The sequence below is a fragment of the Ipomoea nil genome, unplaced genomic scaffold, assembly GCF_001879475.1.
Source record: "Ipomoea nil cultivar Tokyo-kokei standard unplaced genomic scaffold, Asagao_1.1 scaffold0143, whole genome shotgun sequence".
NCBI lineage: Eukaryota > Viridiplantae > Streptophyta > Magnoliopsida > Solanales > Convolvulaceae > Ipomoea > Ipomoea nil.
Genome location: NW_017616571.1, coordinates 1,791,171 through 1,804,861, shown reverse-complemented (window position 1 = coordinate 1,804,861; position 13,691 = coordinate 1,791,171). Strand labels below are relative to the sequence as shown.

Sequence of the window (13,691 nt, the reverse complement as noted above, 5' to 3'; positions counted from 1 at the left end):
GCTAGAGGCCCAGGAGGATGTGTTTTGGAAACAACGAGCAAAGCAACACTGGCTCCATGGTGCAGATGCCAACACTAAGTTCTATCACAGGTATGCCTCTGCTCGTAGGAAAAAGAACTATATTGCTAGTATTAAAAATGATGTTGGTGATTGGGTTGAACGCAGCAGTATGCACTCGGCTATTTTGGATTATTTTGGGGGTATTTTTGCTTCTAATAATTTGAGTTGTGATGATCCACTCTTTGATAATTTTTCCCCCCGTGTGTCTAATGAGCAAAACTTGATGTTGGATCGCCCCTTTGATGCGGACGAGGTAAAAACAGCTCTTTTTTCTATGTTCCTGGATAAAGCACCGGGCCCGGATGGAATGAATCCGGGCTTCTATCAGCATTTTTGGTCAGTAGTTGGGGATGATGTATCTCGGTTTATAACGCATTCATTGAACTCTTGTGTGTTCCCGGAAGGTTTGAATGATACTAACATAATATTAATTCCTAATAAAGAGGTGCCCGAAACAGTAGCTAATTTGAGGCCTATTGCTGTGAGTAAAGTCATTTATAGAATTATGGCCAAGGTGTTGGCTAATAGAATGAAAACGCTTATGGGAGATCTCATCTCGGAATCCCAGAGTGTTTTTATTCCTGGGAGATTAATTGCGGATAACATCTTGGTAGCAGCGGAGGTGGGACACTACTTAAACAGGAGACAGTGTGGTGTTGTGGGGTGGAGTGCGCTAAAGTTAGACATGTCAAAGGCTTATGATAGAATGGAATGGACGTTTCTGGAAAGAATGTTGATTGTTATGGGGTTTAGTGAGAAGTGGATCCAGCTTATTATGCTATGTGTGACGACTGTTAATTATACTGTGATGGTGAATGGTGTAGTATGGGGGCATGTAAGACCGACCCGTGGCCTCAGACAGGGGGATCCTCTTTCCACTTATTTATTCATTATCTGTGCTGAGGCACTTTCAATGTTGTTGCAAAGGGAATAGGTAGCAGGATCAATACATGGGTATAGAGTTGCGAGGGGAGCACCTCCAGTATCACATCTGTTTTTTTGCAGATGACAGCCTGTTTTTTTTCAAAGAAAATATCCAGGAAGCTGATGTCATCAAGCAATGCTTGGTAAGGTACGAGAAGTTATCCGGGCAGGTGGTGAATTATATCATGTCCAATATATGTTTTAGCCGAAATACTCATGAGGAGGACAGAATGCAAGTAGCAAGTTGCCTTGAGGTCGAACAGGCGGCCAACTTTGGGAAATATCTTGGCCTACTATCTTTTGTGGGCAGGAATAAGAGAGATGTTTTTTCTTATGTGGAGGAAAAAATCAGGCAAAGGATTGGATCGTGGAGTAAAAAGTTGTTATCTCAGGCTGGTAAGGAAGTGTTGTTGAAAAGTGTAGCTCAATCTATGCCTACGTTTTCAATGAGCGTTTTTTTATTACCTGAAACAGTTTGTCAGTCAATTGAGCGAACCATGAATAAATTCTGGTGGGAAGTGGCAGAGAAAGGGAATACATTGGAAGGCTTGGGATAAATTGTGTGTCCCTAAGAAATTTGGTGGTTTGGGTTTTAAAGAGTTAAGAGCATTTAACCTGGCCATGTTCGGAAAGCAGGCATGACGTTTTCTTACTAACCCAGGATCACTTGCAGTAAGAATATATAAGGCTCGTTATTACTAGAGATGACCACGGTTCCGTCCGTCCGTACGGTTCCGGTTCCGGTTCTTAACCGGAATCTATAAGGTTCTGGTTAAGGTTTGTAAAATCTTGGAACCGGAACCAGCGGTTCCGGTTCCAAACCGAAAAAAAATTAATATTATAGTGTTTTTTTAATTTTTTTTTAAAAAAATTCCGGTTAGAACCGGAACCTTATTATAAGGTTCCGGTTCCGGTTTCGCCATCCATGGAACCGGAACCGGCGGTTCCGAACCGGAATCGGAACCGTGGTCACCCCTAGTTATTACCCCATAACTAGTTTTGTTGATGGTACTATTGGGAATTGCCCAAGTTTCTGTTGGAGGAATATAATGGCGGCACACGCAATAGTGACAGCTGGGGTGCGACGTAGAATTGGAAATGGACAGACAACTCTAATATGGGGTCACCCTTGGCTGCCGGATAATCCTAGCCCCTTAATACAAACGGATATGCCAGAAGAATTAAGAGAGGCACGAGTAGCAGGTTAATGATCCACAAACAAACACATGGGATCCACATATTCTATCTGATCTTTTTATCCCCAGGATGTGAACCGGATAGTTATGATCCCTGTTAGCCCTGACTACGATGACTCATGGTATTGGATGGGAGACACAAAAGGGACATATACAGTAAAAAACGCTTATAGGCGTATTGTTGGAGATTTTGAGAATAACCCAGGTGCATTTGATAAATGGGTTTCGATGTGGAAATTAAAGGTCCCAACCAAGTGGAAGACGTTTTTATGGAGAGCCATATGTGATATTCTACCCACTACCATTAATCTGATTATAAAGAGGGTGGAAGTGGATCCAGTATGCCCAATGTGTGCTTTAGATCATGAATATGTGTTGCATGCTTTAGTGTTCTGTGAATATTCTACACTTGTTTGGAATATAACACAATTGCCTATCACAAATATTGTTACATATTCCTTTTCAACATGGCTAATGGGGCTTTGGCGTTCTTAACGGAAGAGCAAAGCCGACTCTTGGTGGCCGTCCTATACTATATTTGGAGAAGCCGCAACGCAGTCGTGTGGAAGGGGGCCATGATGCGGCCGGTCGACGTTGCGAGAGGAGCGACTGCGTCCATGCAGGCTTACGGCAGTGCACATCACCGCCAACCACTGCCGGAGCCGATGCCACCGACTGGAACGGAGTTGCATGGCAACCTAAGGTGCTATGTGGACGCGGGTTTTCGACAAGGCACCGGGGAGGCCACGTATGGTATTGTTTTAATATCACCCGAGGGATCCTTCATAGCGGCAAAAAATGGCAAATCGCCATTTTGTTTCTCACCACTAATAGCGGAGGCACTGGCTAATAGAAAGGAATATCACATCAGTATGCCTTCTCATGGATTGCATGGTTTTACGGAGTACTATGCAGCACCAAAACACACCGATCCACTCGTATGTTGCGGTCATGGTTGACTAATGTAGAACAATTATGTCTTTATTTAGTCATGTTTCATTAAATTATGTCCCTAGACAGGTTAATTTACATGCTCATACTTTAGCTTCATTAACTTTTATTCAAGATCATTCTATGTATTGGGATTCTATCCCTCTTGACTCTATTACAACTTTGATTCATTAATACAATCTGCCGATTGGTTTTCAAAAAAAATGAAGAAAAAAATAATTTTATTGAATCTAGATAGGTTTATAAAGTTTAAATAGGGAGAAAAATAGAGTTTAAATAGAGAAAAAACATTCAAAGTTGTTAGAAAGAAAATTTTGAAATCTTGGGGTTGATGGCTGGACTTCAACTATTTATATTTGAAAAGGAAAAGTCTACAAAAGTCTTAAAATTAAAAAGTCGACAAAAGTTCATAACTTTTTGAATACCACATAACTTTTAAAGACTCTTTAAAAGTCTTAACTTTTTGAATACCACATGACTTTTAAAGACTCTTTAAAAGTCTTAATTGAATACCACACGACTTTTAAAGACTCTTTACAGTGTTTGGTTGGATGTAATTTAGTTGTAATTGAATTGCAATTCAATGAAGGCTTCAATTACAGTGTTTGGTTGGAGGGAATTGCAATTCCATTGAATTGCAATTCCCTCATTTTGTTGAATTGCAATTCATGGGGTAACCACATGAATTGCAATTCAATGGTTTTGAGAAAGGAGAAAGTGTAAGAAATGACAAAAATACCCTGGTTGATTGTTATTATTAGGAATAAGGGTCAAATAGGCCATCGAACTGCCCAGAATAATGAAATTAAGCCACTGAACCTACAAAAACAACAATTGGGTCCCTAAACTAACCATTTTCATACAATTAAGCCAATTTACAGGTTTTGCAAGTTAGTAACAAGTCACCCAAATTTTAAAACATATTTTTTTAATTATAATTTAAAAATAATAATTTAAAATTAAAAATTATATATATATATATATATATATATATATATAAAGTTTAACCGAGTTTCTTCGTCTCCTTGGCCAGAGACGAAGAAACTCTTCGTCTCCTTGGCCGGAGACGAAGAAACTCTTCGTCCCCGACCAGAGACGAAGAGAATCTTTGTCTCCATGGCCGGAGACGAAGAGACTCTCCATCTCCGGCCATGGAGGCGAAGAGTTTCTTCGTCTCCGGCCATGGAGACGAAGAAGGCGAAGAAACTTTCTTCGTCTCCGGCAGAGCGAAGGAACGTGTTTTTTTTTTTTTTTGTTTTTTTATTTTATTTATTTTTATTTATTTATTTTAAATTTATTATTTTAAAATAATAATTTTTTAAAAAATATTTTAAATTTTTTGGGTGACTTGTTACTAACCTACAAAACCTGTAAATTAGACTAATTGAATGAAATTTGTTAGTTTAGTGGCTTAATTGTTGTTTTTTAAGGTTCAATGGCCTAATTGCATTATTGTGTGCAGTTCAATGGCCTATTTGACCCTTATTCCTTATTATTATTATTATTACACAAGGACATTTTAGTCTTTATACCACTTTTTCCTTCTCATCCCCAATAGTTCTATTATTTCCTACCAAACAATGTAATTTGAATTCCTACATTATTCCTACCTTATTCTTTTCCCACCGAATTACAATTCTTTTCCTACCTAATTCCTTCTTCCCAACCAAATACCCTGTCAAAGTTGTTAGAAAGAAAATTTTGAAATTTCGGGGTTGATGGCTGGATTTCAAACTATTTATATTTGAGAAGGAAAAGTGTACAAAAGTCTTAAAATTAAAAAGTCTACAAAAGTTCATAACTTTTTGAATACCACATGACTTTTAAAGACTCTTTAAAAGTCTTAATCAAATACCACACGACTTTTAAAGACTCTTTAAAAATCTTGATTGAATACCACCGGACTTTTAAAGACTCTCTAAAAGTTTGAATTGAATACCTCCAAACTTTTAAAATTTATAAAAGTCTTTAAAACTCTATGAAAGTCATAATTGAATACACCCACGTAAAATTGAAGGAGGCATACTCCTAGCACTTAAAAATTTCCTTGCACTTATGGTGGTTGTAATTTTGAAAATTCATTTTGCATTCATCAGACTTATATGAACATGAAATAAATAAATAAAAATTAAGTGCACAATGATTCATTAGTGGTTAGATTCACAACTTTTCATTTGACAAGGAAATTAACTAACACAACAAAACAATAATATAACAAGTAAATTCATTTTTTTTTAAAGTAATAAAAGATGACATTTATCCTTCAAATTATCAAAACAACTTACATAATCATAAATGTACATATATATTCTAATTCATTCAGAAATAAGAATAATATACTTTCTCATAATTAATGATATACTCTCTCTTTGGTAACATACATGGAAGCTTAACTCTCTCTTCTAATTCATTCCAAAAATTATGCTTTCTCTTTGGTAAAATTCATTGAAGATTAACTACTTCTTCTAATTCATTCCAAAAAATCTACTTGATCTTCGATAACATGTAGAAAGCATCTCCAATGTATAGCATCATGTGCATAATCATTAAGTCCATGTATCTTAAACTTTCTCCAAACCTCTCTTTCAAATGAATAAATTAAAACCAAAGGAGACATCATCCTCTCACTTTGAATCAATAACAGAATCTCCCCAATACTATTCGCAGTAAAACTCATGGATGTAGCTTCTCTAATCATCTTCCTCTCCTCCAATGGAAGAAGGATTGTCTGTTTCTCCCACTCCATTGACCTCTCCCACCTCCATATATCTACCCTTTTGGGCCAGGTAGTGTCTCGCCAGGTTCTGGTTCTGAGCATTTGGGAGGCATTTTGTTGGCCAAGAATGATAATGAAAGCTAGACGACCACTTAACTTCATCCATGTCAGCTCACCCTGACCAAGCTGCTGCAGGAAGTAATACTCAAAAGGGAATGGTATAGATGTGATAAAACTCTCCGTTGCAATATCTATTGCAACTATCTTTGGTTCAATACTCGACCTCATCGCCAATACTTCAGGAATCAAATAGATAATCCCATGAATGCAAACGGCATCGCGGGTGTATCCAGTGATGGTGCACTCTATCTGTCTCCATGACTTATCCACTCCCACAGTTAAAACCCACAGCAGCTTCAACCCCTCCGAGGAAACATCATGATCATCTTCATAGTACACCACCGACTTGAAAACCTTGTACCTTTCCGAAACCGAGTCAAACCCCAAGGACGAACAAGAGTAGGCAAGGGAGCTGAAAGACTGCTGCGTACGGCCGGCCGGATAAGCAATGCTCGGCAGACAAATACATCGTCCGGTACTAAGGTCGACGGCTTCGTCTCCTTCGTCTCCAAATAGCGATTCGTGGCAGAGACACATCTTGCCATCGGCGGAAGATACTAAATCTGCTTCTACATCCAAACGCTGGGCAGTGTCGGCTTGGAGGTTCCCATGGCTTTGTTCACGGTAATTCACGGAGTATAAATTTAAATCGCGGTGTGTTCTGGATGGGAGAGCGACGAGGGTTCTGAACGCGAATCTTGGCTCCGGTATGAAGGAATAAAAGAATTTGGAGGTGCATCTGAATCGCACTGTGGATTTGGCCGGAAGACCAGTGAGAATTTTGAGAAGAATCTCTCGTGGAAGAGAGGTTATGGAAATAGAAGGAGAAGTTGAAGGGTTACTCATCTGTCTTTTGAAATTTGATCTTCTGCAAATTTGGGAGAAGAATGGAGATTATTTCAGATTTTGGCTCGACGATTTTGATGTTATATAGACTTATTAGGTGTGATACAGATATATCAAGTAAAACACACCGCCGTTGTCTCAATCCTATTAGGATTCTATTTCTTAGGCTTCTAATCCTCTACTTCTGTTTTTTGCAGTTAATTCCAGCAATAGTCCTCCGACTATTGCAATTTTCCAAAATTGATCTTTGACTTTTAATTTGGACGAAAAAGATACTTGACTTTCAAATTTGTTGCAATATTAGTCCTTTCGTTATCCATCCGTCAATGAGGCGTTAGTGTAGGGGGTATTAGGGTCTTTTCCTTAACTTTCTTCTTCCCCATGTTATCCAGAGTTTCAAGGGCTACGGAGGAGGCGGAGTTCAACGACGGCAGAGAGTGGAGTTTATGGCTTTGAGGATATGAACGAGATCGAGGGCAGAGGCGAATTTCGACGGCAGCGAAGAGTGGAGTCTATGGCTCTAATGATAAGAACGAGATCGAGGGCGGAGGCGAAGTTTGACGGCGGCGGAGAGTGGAGTCTATGGCTCCGAGGATAAGAACGAGATCGGGGGCATAGGCGGAGTTCGACGGGCAGCGGAGAGTGGAGTCTATGGCTTTGAGGATAAGAACGAGATCGAGGGCAGCGGCGGGGGATTGCAATCTGAGGCTGAACTGAGTAAATTCAGAAGCGAGCCCAGCAATGGAAATCGAAGGGAAGTGAGGAATGACCACAAAGTTGCAAATGTCGGTGTGGGCAGAGGAGTTGATAATACCGTAGCGTTTGAATTTGCATATAGGCCGTCCTCGCCGGTTCACCGTCGAAACAAGGAGAGTTCCCTCAGCTCTAACGCCATGGTAATGAATTTGACATTCTAACAGGAGGAATGGGCAAGGGATGACTTTGTTGTTTCCCATCATCAGGCCAGCAAGTCTGGAGCTACTTCCAGGACTTCTCATTCTAGGACTATGGGCTGGAGAATACTCAGGGCTTCCTCTACTAAGAGATGAAGATTTGACACATCTACTGGTGGAATGATTAACCAATCATGTTGCCTCTCTTCTGCTTATTTGTCCAACAGGATACTGGTCCTTAGGAATCACACTAGATGGGCTACGCAACGCATTTTTGCCTCCAATTTCATAATCAGATGCCAGAGGACTACGTTGACGTGAGTCAGTCAGATCATCACTCTCTATAGGGCATTCACTTGAAATTGATGCTACTACCAATTCTCCATCAACATCTGTGGGATCCATACTGACGGATATGGGGAAGAAGAAAGCAAGTTAAGGAAAAGACCATAATACCCCCTACACTAACGCCTCACTGACGGATGGATAACAGAAGGACTAATGTTGGAACAAATTTGAAAGTCAAGTGTCTTTTTCGTCCAAATTAAAAGTCGATGACCAATTTTGGAAAATCGCAATAATCGGAGGACCATTGCTGGAATTAACTCTGCTTTTTGCATCGCTGGCGGGAGGAAAATTAAGAGTGTATTCAATCATGAGGCTTTTATTAACTTTAAAAGTTTGGAGGTATTCCATTCAAACTTTTAGGGAGTCTTTAAAAGTCAGGCGGTATTCAATCAAGATTTTAAAAGAGTCATTAAAAGTTCGGTGGTATTCGACTAAGACTTTTAAAGAGTCTTTAAAAGTCATGCGGTATTCAAAAAGTTATAAACTTTTGTAAACTTTTTAATTTTAAGACTTGTGTAGACTTTTCCTTCTCAAATATAAATAGTTGAAATCCAGCCATCAACCCCAAGATTTCAAAATTTTCTTTCAACCAACTCTGAATGTTTTCTCTCTTTATTTAAATTCTATTTTTATCTCTATTTAAACTTTATAAACCTTATGCCTAAATTTAATAAATTATTTTTTCTTCATTATCCTATATTTTCTTCATACCTAACCTCTACTATTTTTGTTATTAGGACTATGCTATCCATATTAGACTAAGACTATGTTATCCATATTAGACCAGGACTATATGATTCGTGTTAGACTAGAATTCTATCTAGTATCTATATATTCGCTCTCTGTACTTTAGACATTATGACGGAATACAACACAATTATATTCTCATCTGGTATCAGTTAGCCAGGATTCATGATAATTATTATTATCGATCCAATTTAAAGGACAAGGTCTCGAATTTCCAGACAATATCAAAGCAAATTATGCATAATTTCGAAGACCAGAGTGCCTTGTGTTTGTTGTTTAATTATGCATAATTTCCAAGCAACGTATGCAAACATCCAAGAGTCAGATTAAGCAAGCAGTGACTCTTTCGACAACCTCCAACGCTGAAATCATACAACAAGGCAATGGCAGTTGGAATCGTGGCAGTCCGCATCGAGGTCAGCAGCATGGTAGACGTGGTTTTAATAAACCGTGTTATATTTGTAATGGTTTCGGTCACGCGGGAGCTAATTATATTGTTTATGGCGCTATGATGAACCGTGTCAAATTTGTAAAGGTTTCGATCACACGGGAGCCAATTGTTTTTGGCGCTATGATGATCCGTGTCTAATTTGTAAATGTTTCGGTCACACGGGAGCCAATTGTTTACGGCGATATTCACGGGCTCCGGGTTCTCAGCGTTTTTCACCCTCCCCGGCTCCTCGGGCGAATGTAGCCGTTTCTGGTGATGACTCGAGTGGTCCACATGAGTGGTTTCCTGATACTGGTGCTACCAACTATGCTATGCCCGATCCTTCTTTGTTGACCTCTGGGACGGGTTATGATGGCCCTGAGACTCTTCGTGTTGGCAGTGGTACAGGTTTGCATATTGTTAATGTTGGTTCAGCTTCGTTAGCCACTAATTCTAGGTCTTTTAAGTTAAATGATGTTTTGCATGTTTCTGATCTTTCTAGTTCATTATTATCTGTCCAGCGTTTTGCCAAAGATAATAATGTTTTTTTTTGAGTTTCACCCACTTTGTTTCTTTGTGAAAGACATTTTGACCAAGAAAGTCCTATTTAAAGGGCATGCATCTGATGGCCTGTACTCCTGGCCTGCATCCTCTCCTGCTCCAGTTGCATTCGTTGCTGCGCGTTCCTCTTTTGTCTGGCATATGCGGTTGGGGCATCCGCACTCTCGAGTCTTACGCAAAATTTTAGAGTCTTCGTCTGTAAGTACTTTTAATTCGATAGATCTTCCCAATGTTTGTTCCTCTTGTCAATTGGGAAAATCATCTCGTTTTCCATTATCTCGTGTTGAAACTACTAGTACACATCCTTTAGAATTAATATATTCTGATATTTGGGGCCCTACGACGTTACTTTTTGCAAATGGCTTTAAATATTTTGTGTTGTTTGTGGATGATTACACACGGTATATATGGTATTATCCGATGCGTGCCAAATATGAATTATATGACATATTTGATAAGTTTCGGTCACTTGTTGAACGTTGTTTTTCTCACAAGATTATTTCTTTTCAATCTGATTTAGGGGGGGGGGGGGGGGGGAATATAAGAAGCTTGGTTCCACACTTTCTTCTCTAGGGTATTCGTCACAGGCAATCTTGTGCCTATACTCATGAACAAAATGGACGAGTGGAGCGCATGCATCGTCATGTTGTTGAGACAGGACTATCCTTATGGCTCAAGCATCTGTTCCTTCTCGTTTCTGGGACTATGCTTTTGAGATTGCTGTCTATCTTATAAATAAAATGTCCACTCGTGTTTTGTTTGATGAGTCACCACACTTTCGTTTGCATCGTTCTCCCCCATCCTACGAATAATGAACTACTGTTCGCAAAAACAATTTGGAATTGCAAACAATAATATCTCTTCGCAACAACTAAGTATAATTTTTTTATATATATATTATTAATATTATTTTTTATTTTTTATTTTATGCAACTAGTAATTATATTTTTAAATATTTTATTTCAATAATTCTGTTATTATAAATTTAGTGTTCAATATTATTATGAATTTCTTATGAAATAATTTTTTTTTGATGATTATTAATAATACTAGCATTTTGTACGCGCGATGCACGAAAATTCATGTCCAATATTAAAACATTAATAAATACATATAATTAAAAATTATAATTTGAATTATATATCCACAAATAATATATGTATTTTGCACACACATATATAATTTACATTCATAGAAATTTAATTAAAATATAATGAAACATTAAATTAAAATATAATTAAGCATTAAATTAATATATAATGATTTTAATAAAATGATAATTAAAAATAGGAAAAAGATATGATAGATATAGGTGTATGGTAATAATGATGTGTTATCAATGTTAGAATTAAAAACTAACAGTGTTATATATAATGGTGTAAGGGTAGTTTTGTCTAATAACATTATATTGAAATGTACAACGCATTTAAAGTAAAATGTACACATTTATATGCATACAAAAAGAGGAACATAAATCAAGGATATAACCTTAATTGAGGTTTATTATGTTTTTAAATTTAAGTAATTAGCACATAATAAATCTCACCATACTATAGATAAAAAGAGAAAATTTCTATGAGAGATAGGAGGCCTAGATAATTTCCTGTAGTTACCCCTTCTTGCACGCCTAAAACACTTGCAACATCAGCCTTGACTTGATGGTGCACATTGGAACTAAAAGACACAGCAGATTTGTCATCATAATTTATTTTTTGTCCCGAGGCTGCTGAATAAGTATCAAGTACCGACCTCATTGTCCCACTTTCCTACATATTATCCCGAAGAAACAAAAAACAGTCATCCACAAAGAGTAGATGACAAATAGGAGGTGCTCCTCGGGAAACACACCCTATGCAAACTGCCCCTACGCATATGCTAGTCAACCAGCCTACTTAATCCCTCAGCCGCGATCAAGAATAGGTACAGTGATAACGGGTCGCCTTGACGAAGACCCTGCTCAGGGATAATAGGACCAATTTACCGTTGCTTGTGTAGAATATGATAACGGACGGATATGACAATCTCCATAAGAATGTCCACCCACTGGCTTTTGAACCCCATCTTCAACAACACAGACCTCGATAAATCGCCATTCGACACGATCATAAATTTATTTTCATAAAAGATATTTTATTTTAGTATAAATTTATTACCATTTTATTTATAAATTTAATTAATGTTACTAAAGAGGAGTTTAAATATAAAATCTCTATATACTATTAGTAATATTGATGGAATAATTACAAATAGGTTCAGAGCGGAATAATACGAAGCGAATCAGACCTGGGGCACCAGACCCGACTTGACTACTCTGGCCTAGTAAACCACGGGGCCGAGCAGACCATGGCATGGTCTACCACCCGAGCAACAGTTGGGATCGGGTGGTCCCCAATTGGGACTGGATGGTCTCCAAAGCATCACCCATGGCAGCAACCCGAGCAACACTCTGCACAAAGTCAGAAAGTAAGATATATATATGGTCACGAATGATATCTACAAAGTCATAAACAAGTACATACCTTGAGTAAAGGGCGATAGACGGCATGGCCCTCGTACATCTCCGCATCACGAGGTAGGAGGAAGCTCTGTATGATGAGGGGAGGAGGAGGAGGTAGGGATGGCAACGGGGCGGGTAAGGATGATCTTGCTTTCTAAGGTAGATAGTCTAAGGTTCAAACCTTATCTTGAACATCCACTTCGTTTCTTTTGTTCCGTAATAATATTATGGAGTATAATTGTGTGCAACAAAGCTTACAAATTAAAAAAAAAAAAAAAAAAAAAAAAAAAAAAAAGGCAAACCCGTATAGAACCGGCAGCCAATTCATGAATCGAAACCTTAATATAAAGTTTTGGTTTGCAATTTGGTGGAACCGTGAGTTTGGAACCGGAATCAAACAATAGTCACCTCTAGCCAGGAGGGGTATCCCCGTCCCCGACGGGAAATTTACACCCACATAAATCTCTTTTATATATATCATATATCTCTCCCCCGGCATACTTTCTATTAAATTATGTATTTAAAGAAAGATAACACCTGCATTCAAAAAAAAAAAAAAAAAAGAAAGATAACACCTCACCATTGAAGTGAAGATATCAACTCACCATATAAGATTGTAACTCATTGAAAAAGTACAAGTATGCATATGACATTATATTGCTTCAGTTTTTTCTTTCTTCTGTATGTATTTTATTCGAATGTATTCTTCTAATTGTAGTATGATACACACACTACTATTAGGAATAAGTGTAATTTAGAGGAATTTCAATTAGTAGAGATTTAACCAGCAACATCAGTTATAAAGCAAAGGAGATCAAATCAAATGATAAGCACCAAAGATTCTTTTTCAAGAAGTACTAAAACATTCCTTGTCAAGAAGTCTTTAAATAATGGAAGGATGAAATAAATAAATAAAATTAGGAATAAAGATCAAATGACCATAGAACTGCACACAATAATGCAATTAGCCCACTAAACTTAAAAAATCTACAATTGAATTCCTAAACTAACCAATTTCATATGATTTCGGCAATTTATATCCTACACCACGGCGCGCGTTGCACTATGCGCCCAGATGCAAAACGACGTCGTTTTAATTTTTTTTTTTTTTTTTTTTTGAAATTTCCCGCCCCAGTTAATGGCAGTAGTTTTTTCTTTAAAAAAAACCGTTGTTCAAGAATGTACATAATGTTATACTAGAATACACATAATTGTATACATGAATGTACATAATTATATAACAAAATATACATACTCTTTTTAAAAGATAATACACATAATATAACATAATACATAATAAACATAAACTTTTAACATAATACACATCAACTATTAACATAATACACACAATTTTCTGATTCGGATGTACATAATTGTATTAAAAGAATGTACATAATTGTAT

The 13,691-nt window shown here is 37.6% G+C and overlaps 1 protein-coding gene across 1 annotated transcript; it reads right to left on the bottom strand.

The window, feature by feature from the left end:
- Window positions 1-5,601: 5,601 nt before the first annotated feature.
- LOC109172332 (F-box protein At1g30790-like) lies at window positions 5,602-6,813 on the bottom strand. The gene has a single exon (XM_019321522.1). It carries the CDS (start codon window positions 6,811-6,813, stop codon window positions 5,602-5,604), a length of 1,212 nt encoding a protein of 403 aa, XP_019177067.1.
- Between the last annotated feature and the right edge of the window lie 6,878 nt (window positions 6,814-13,691).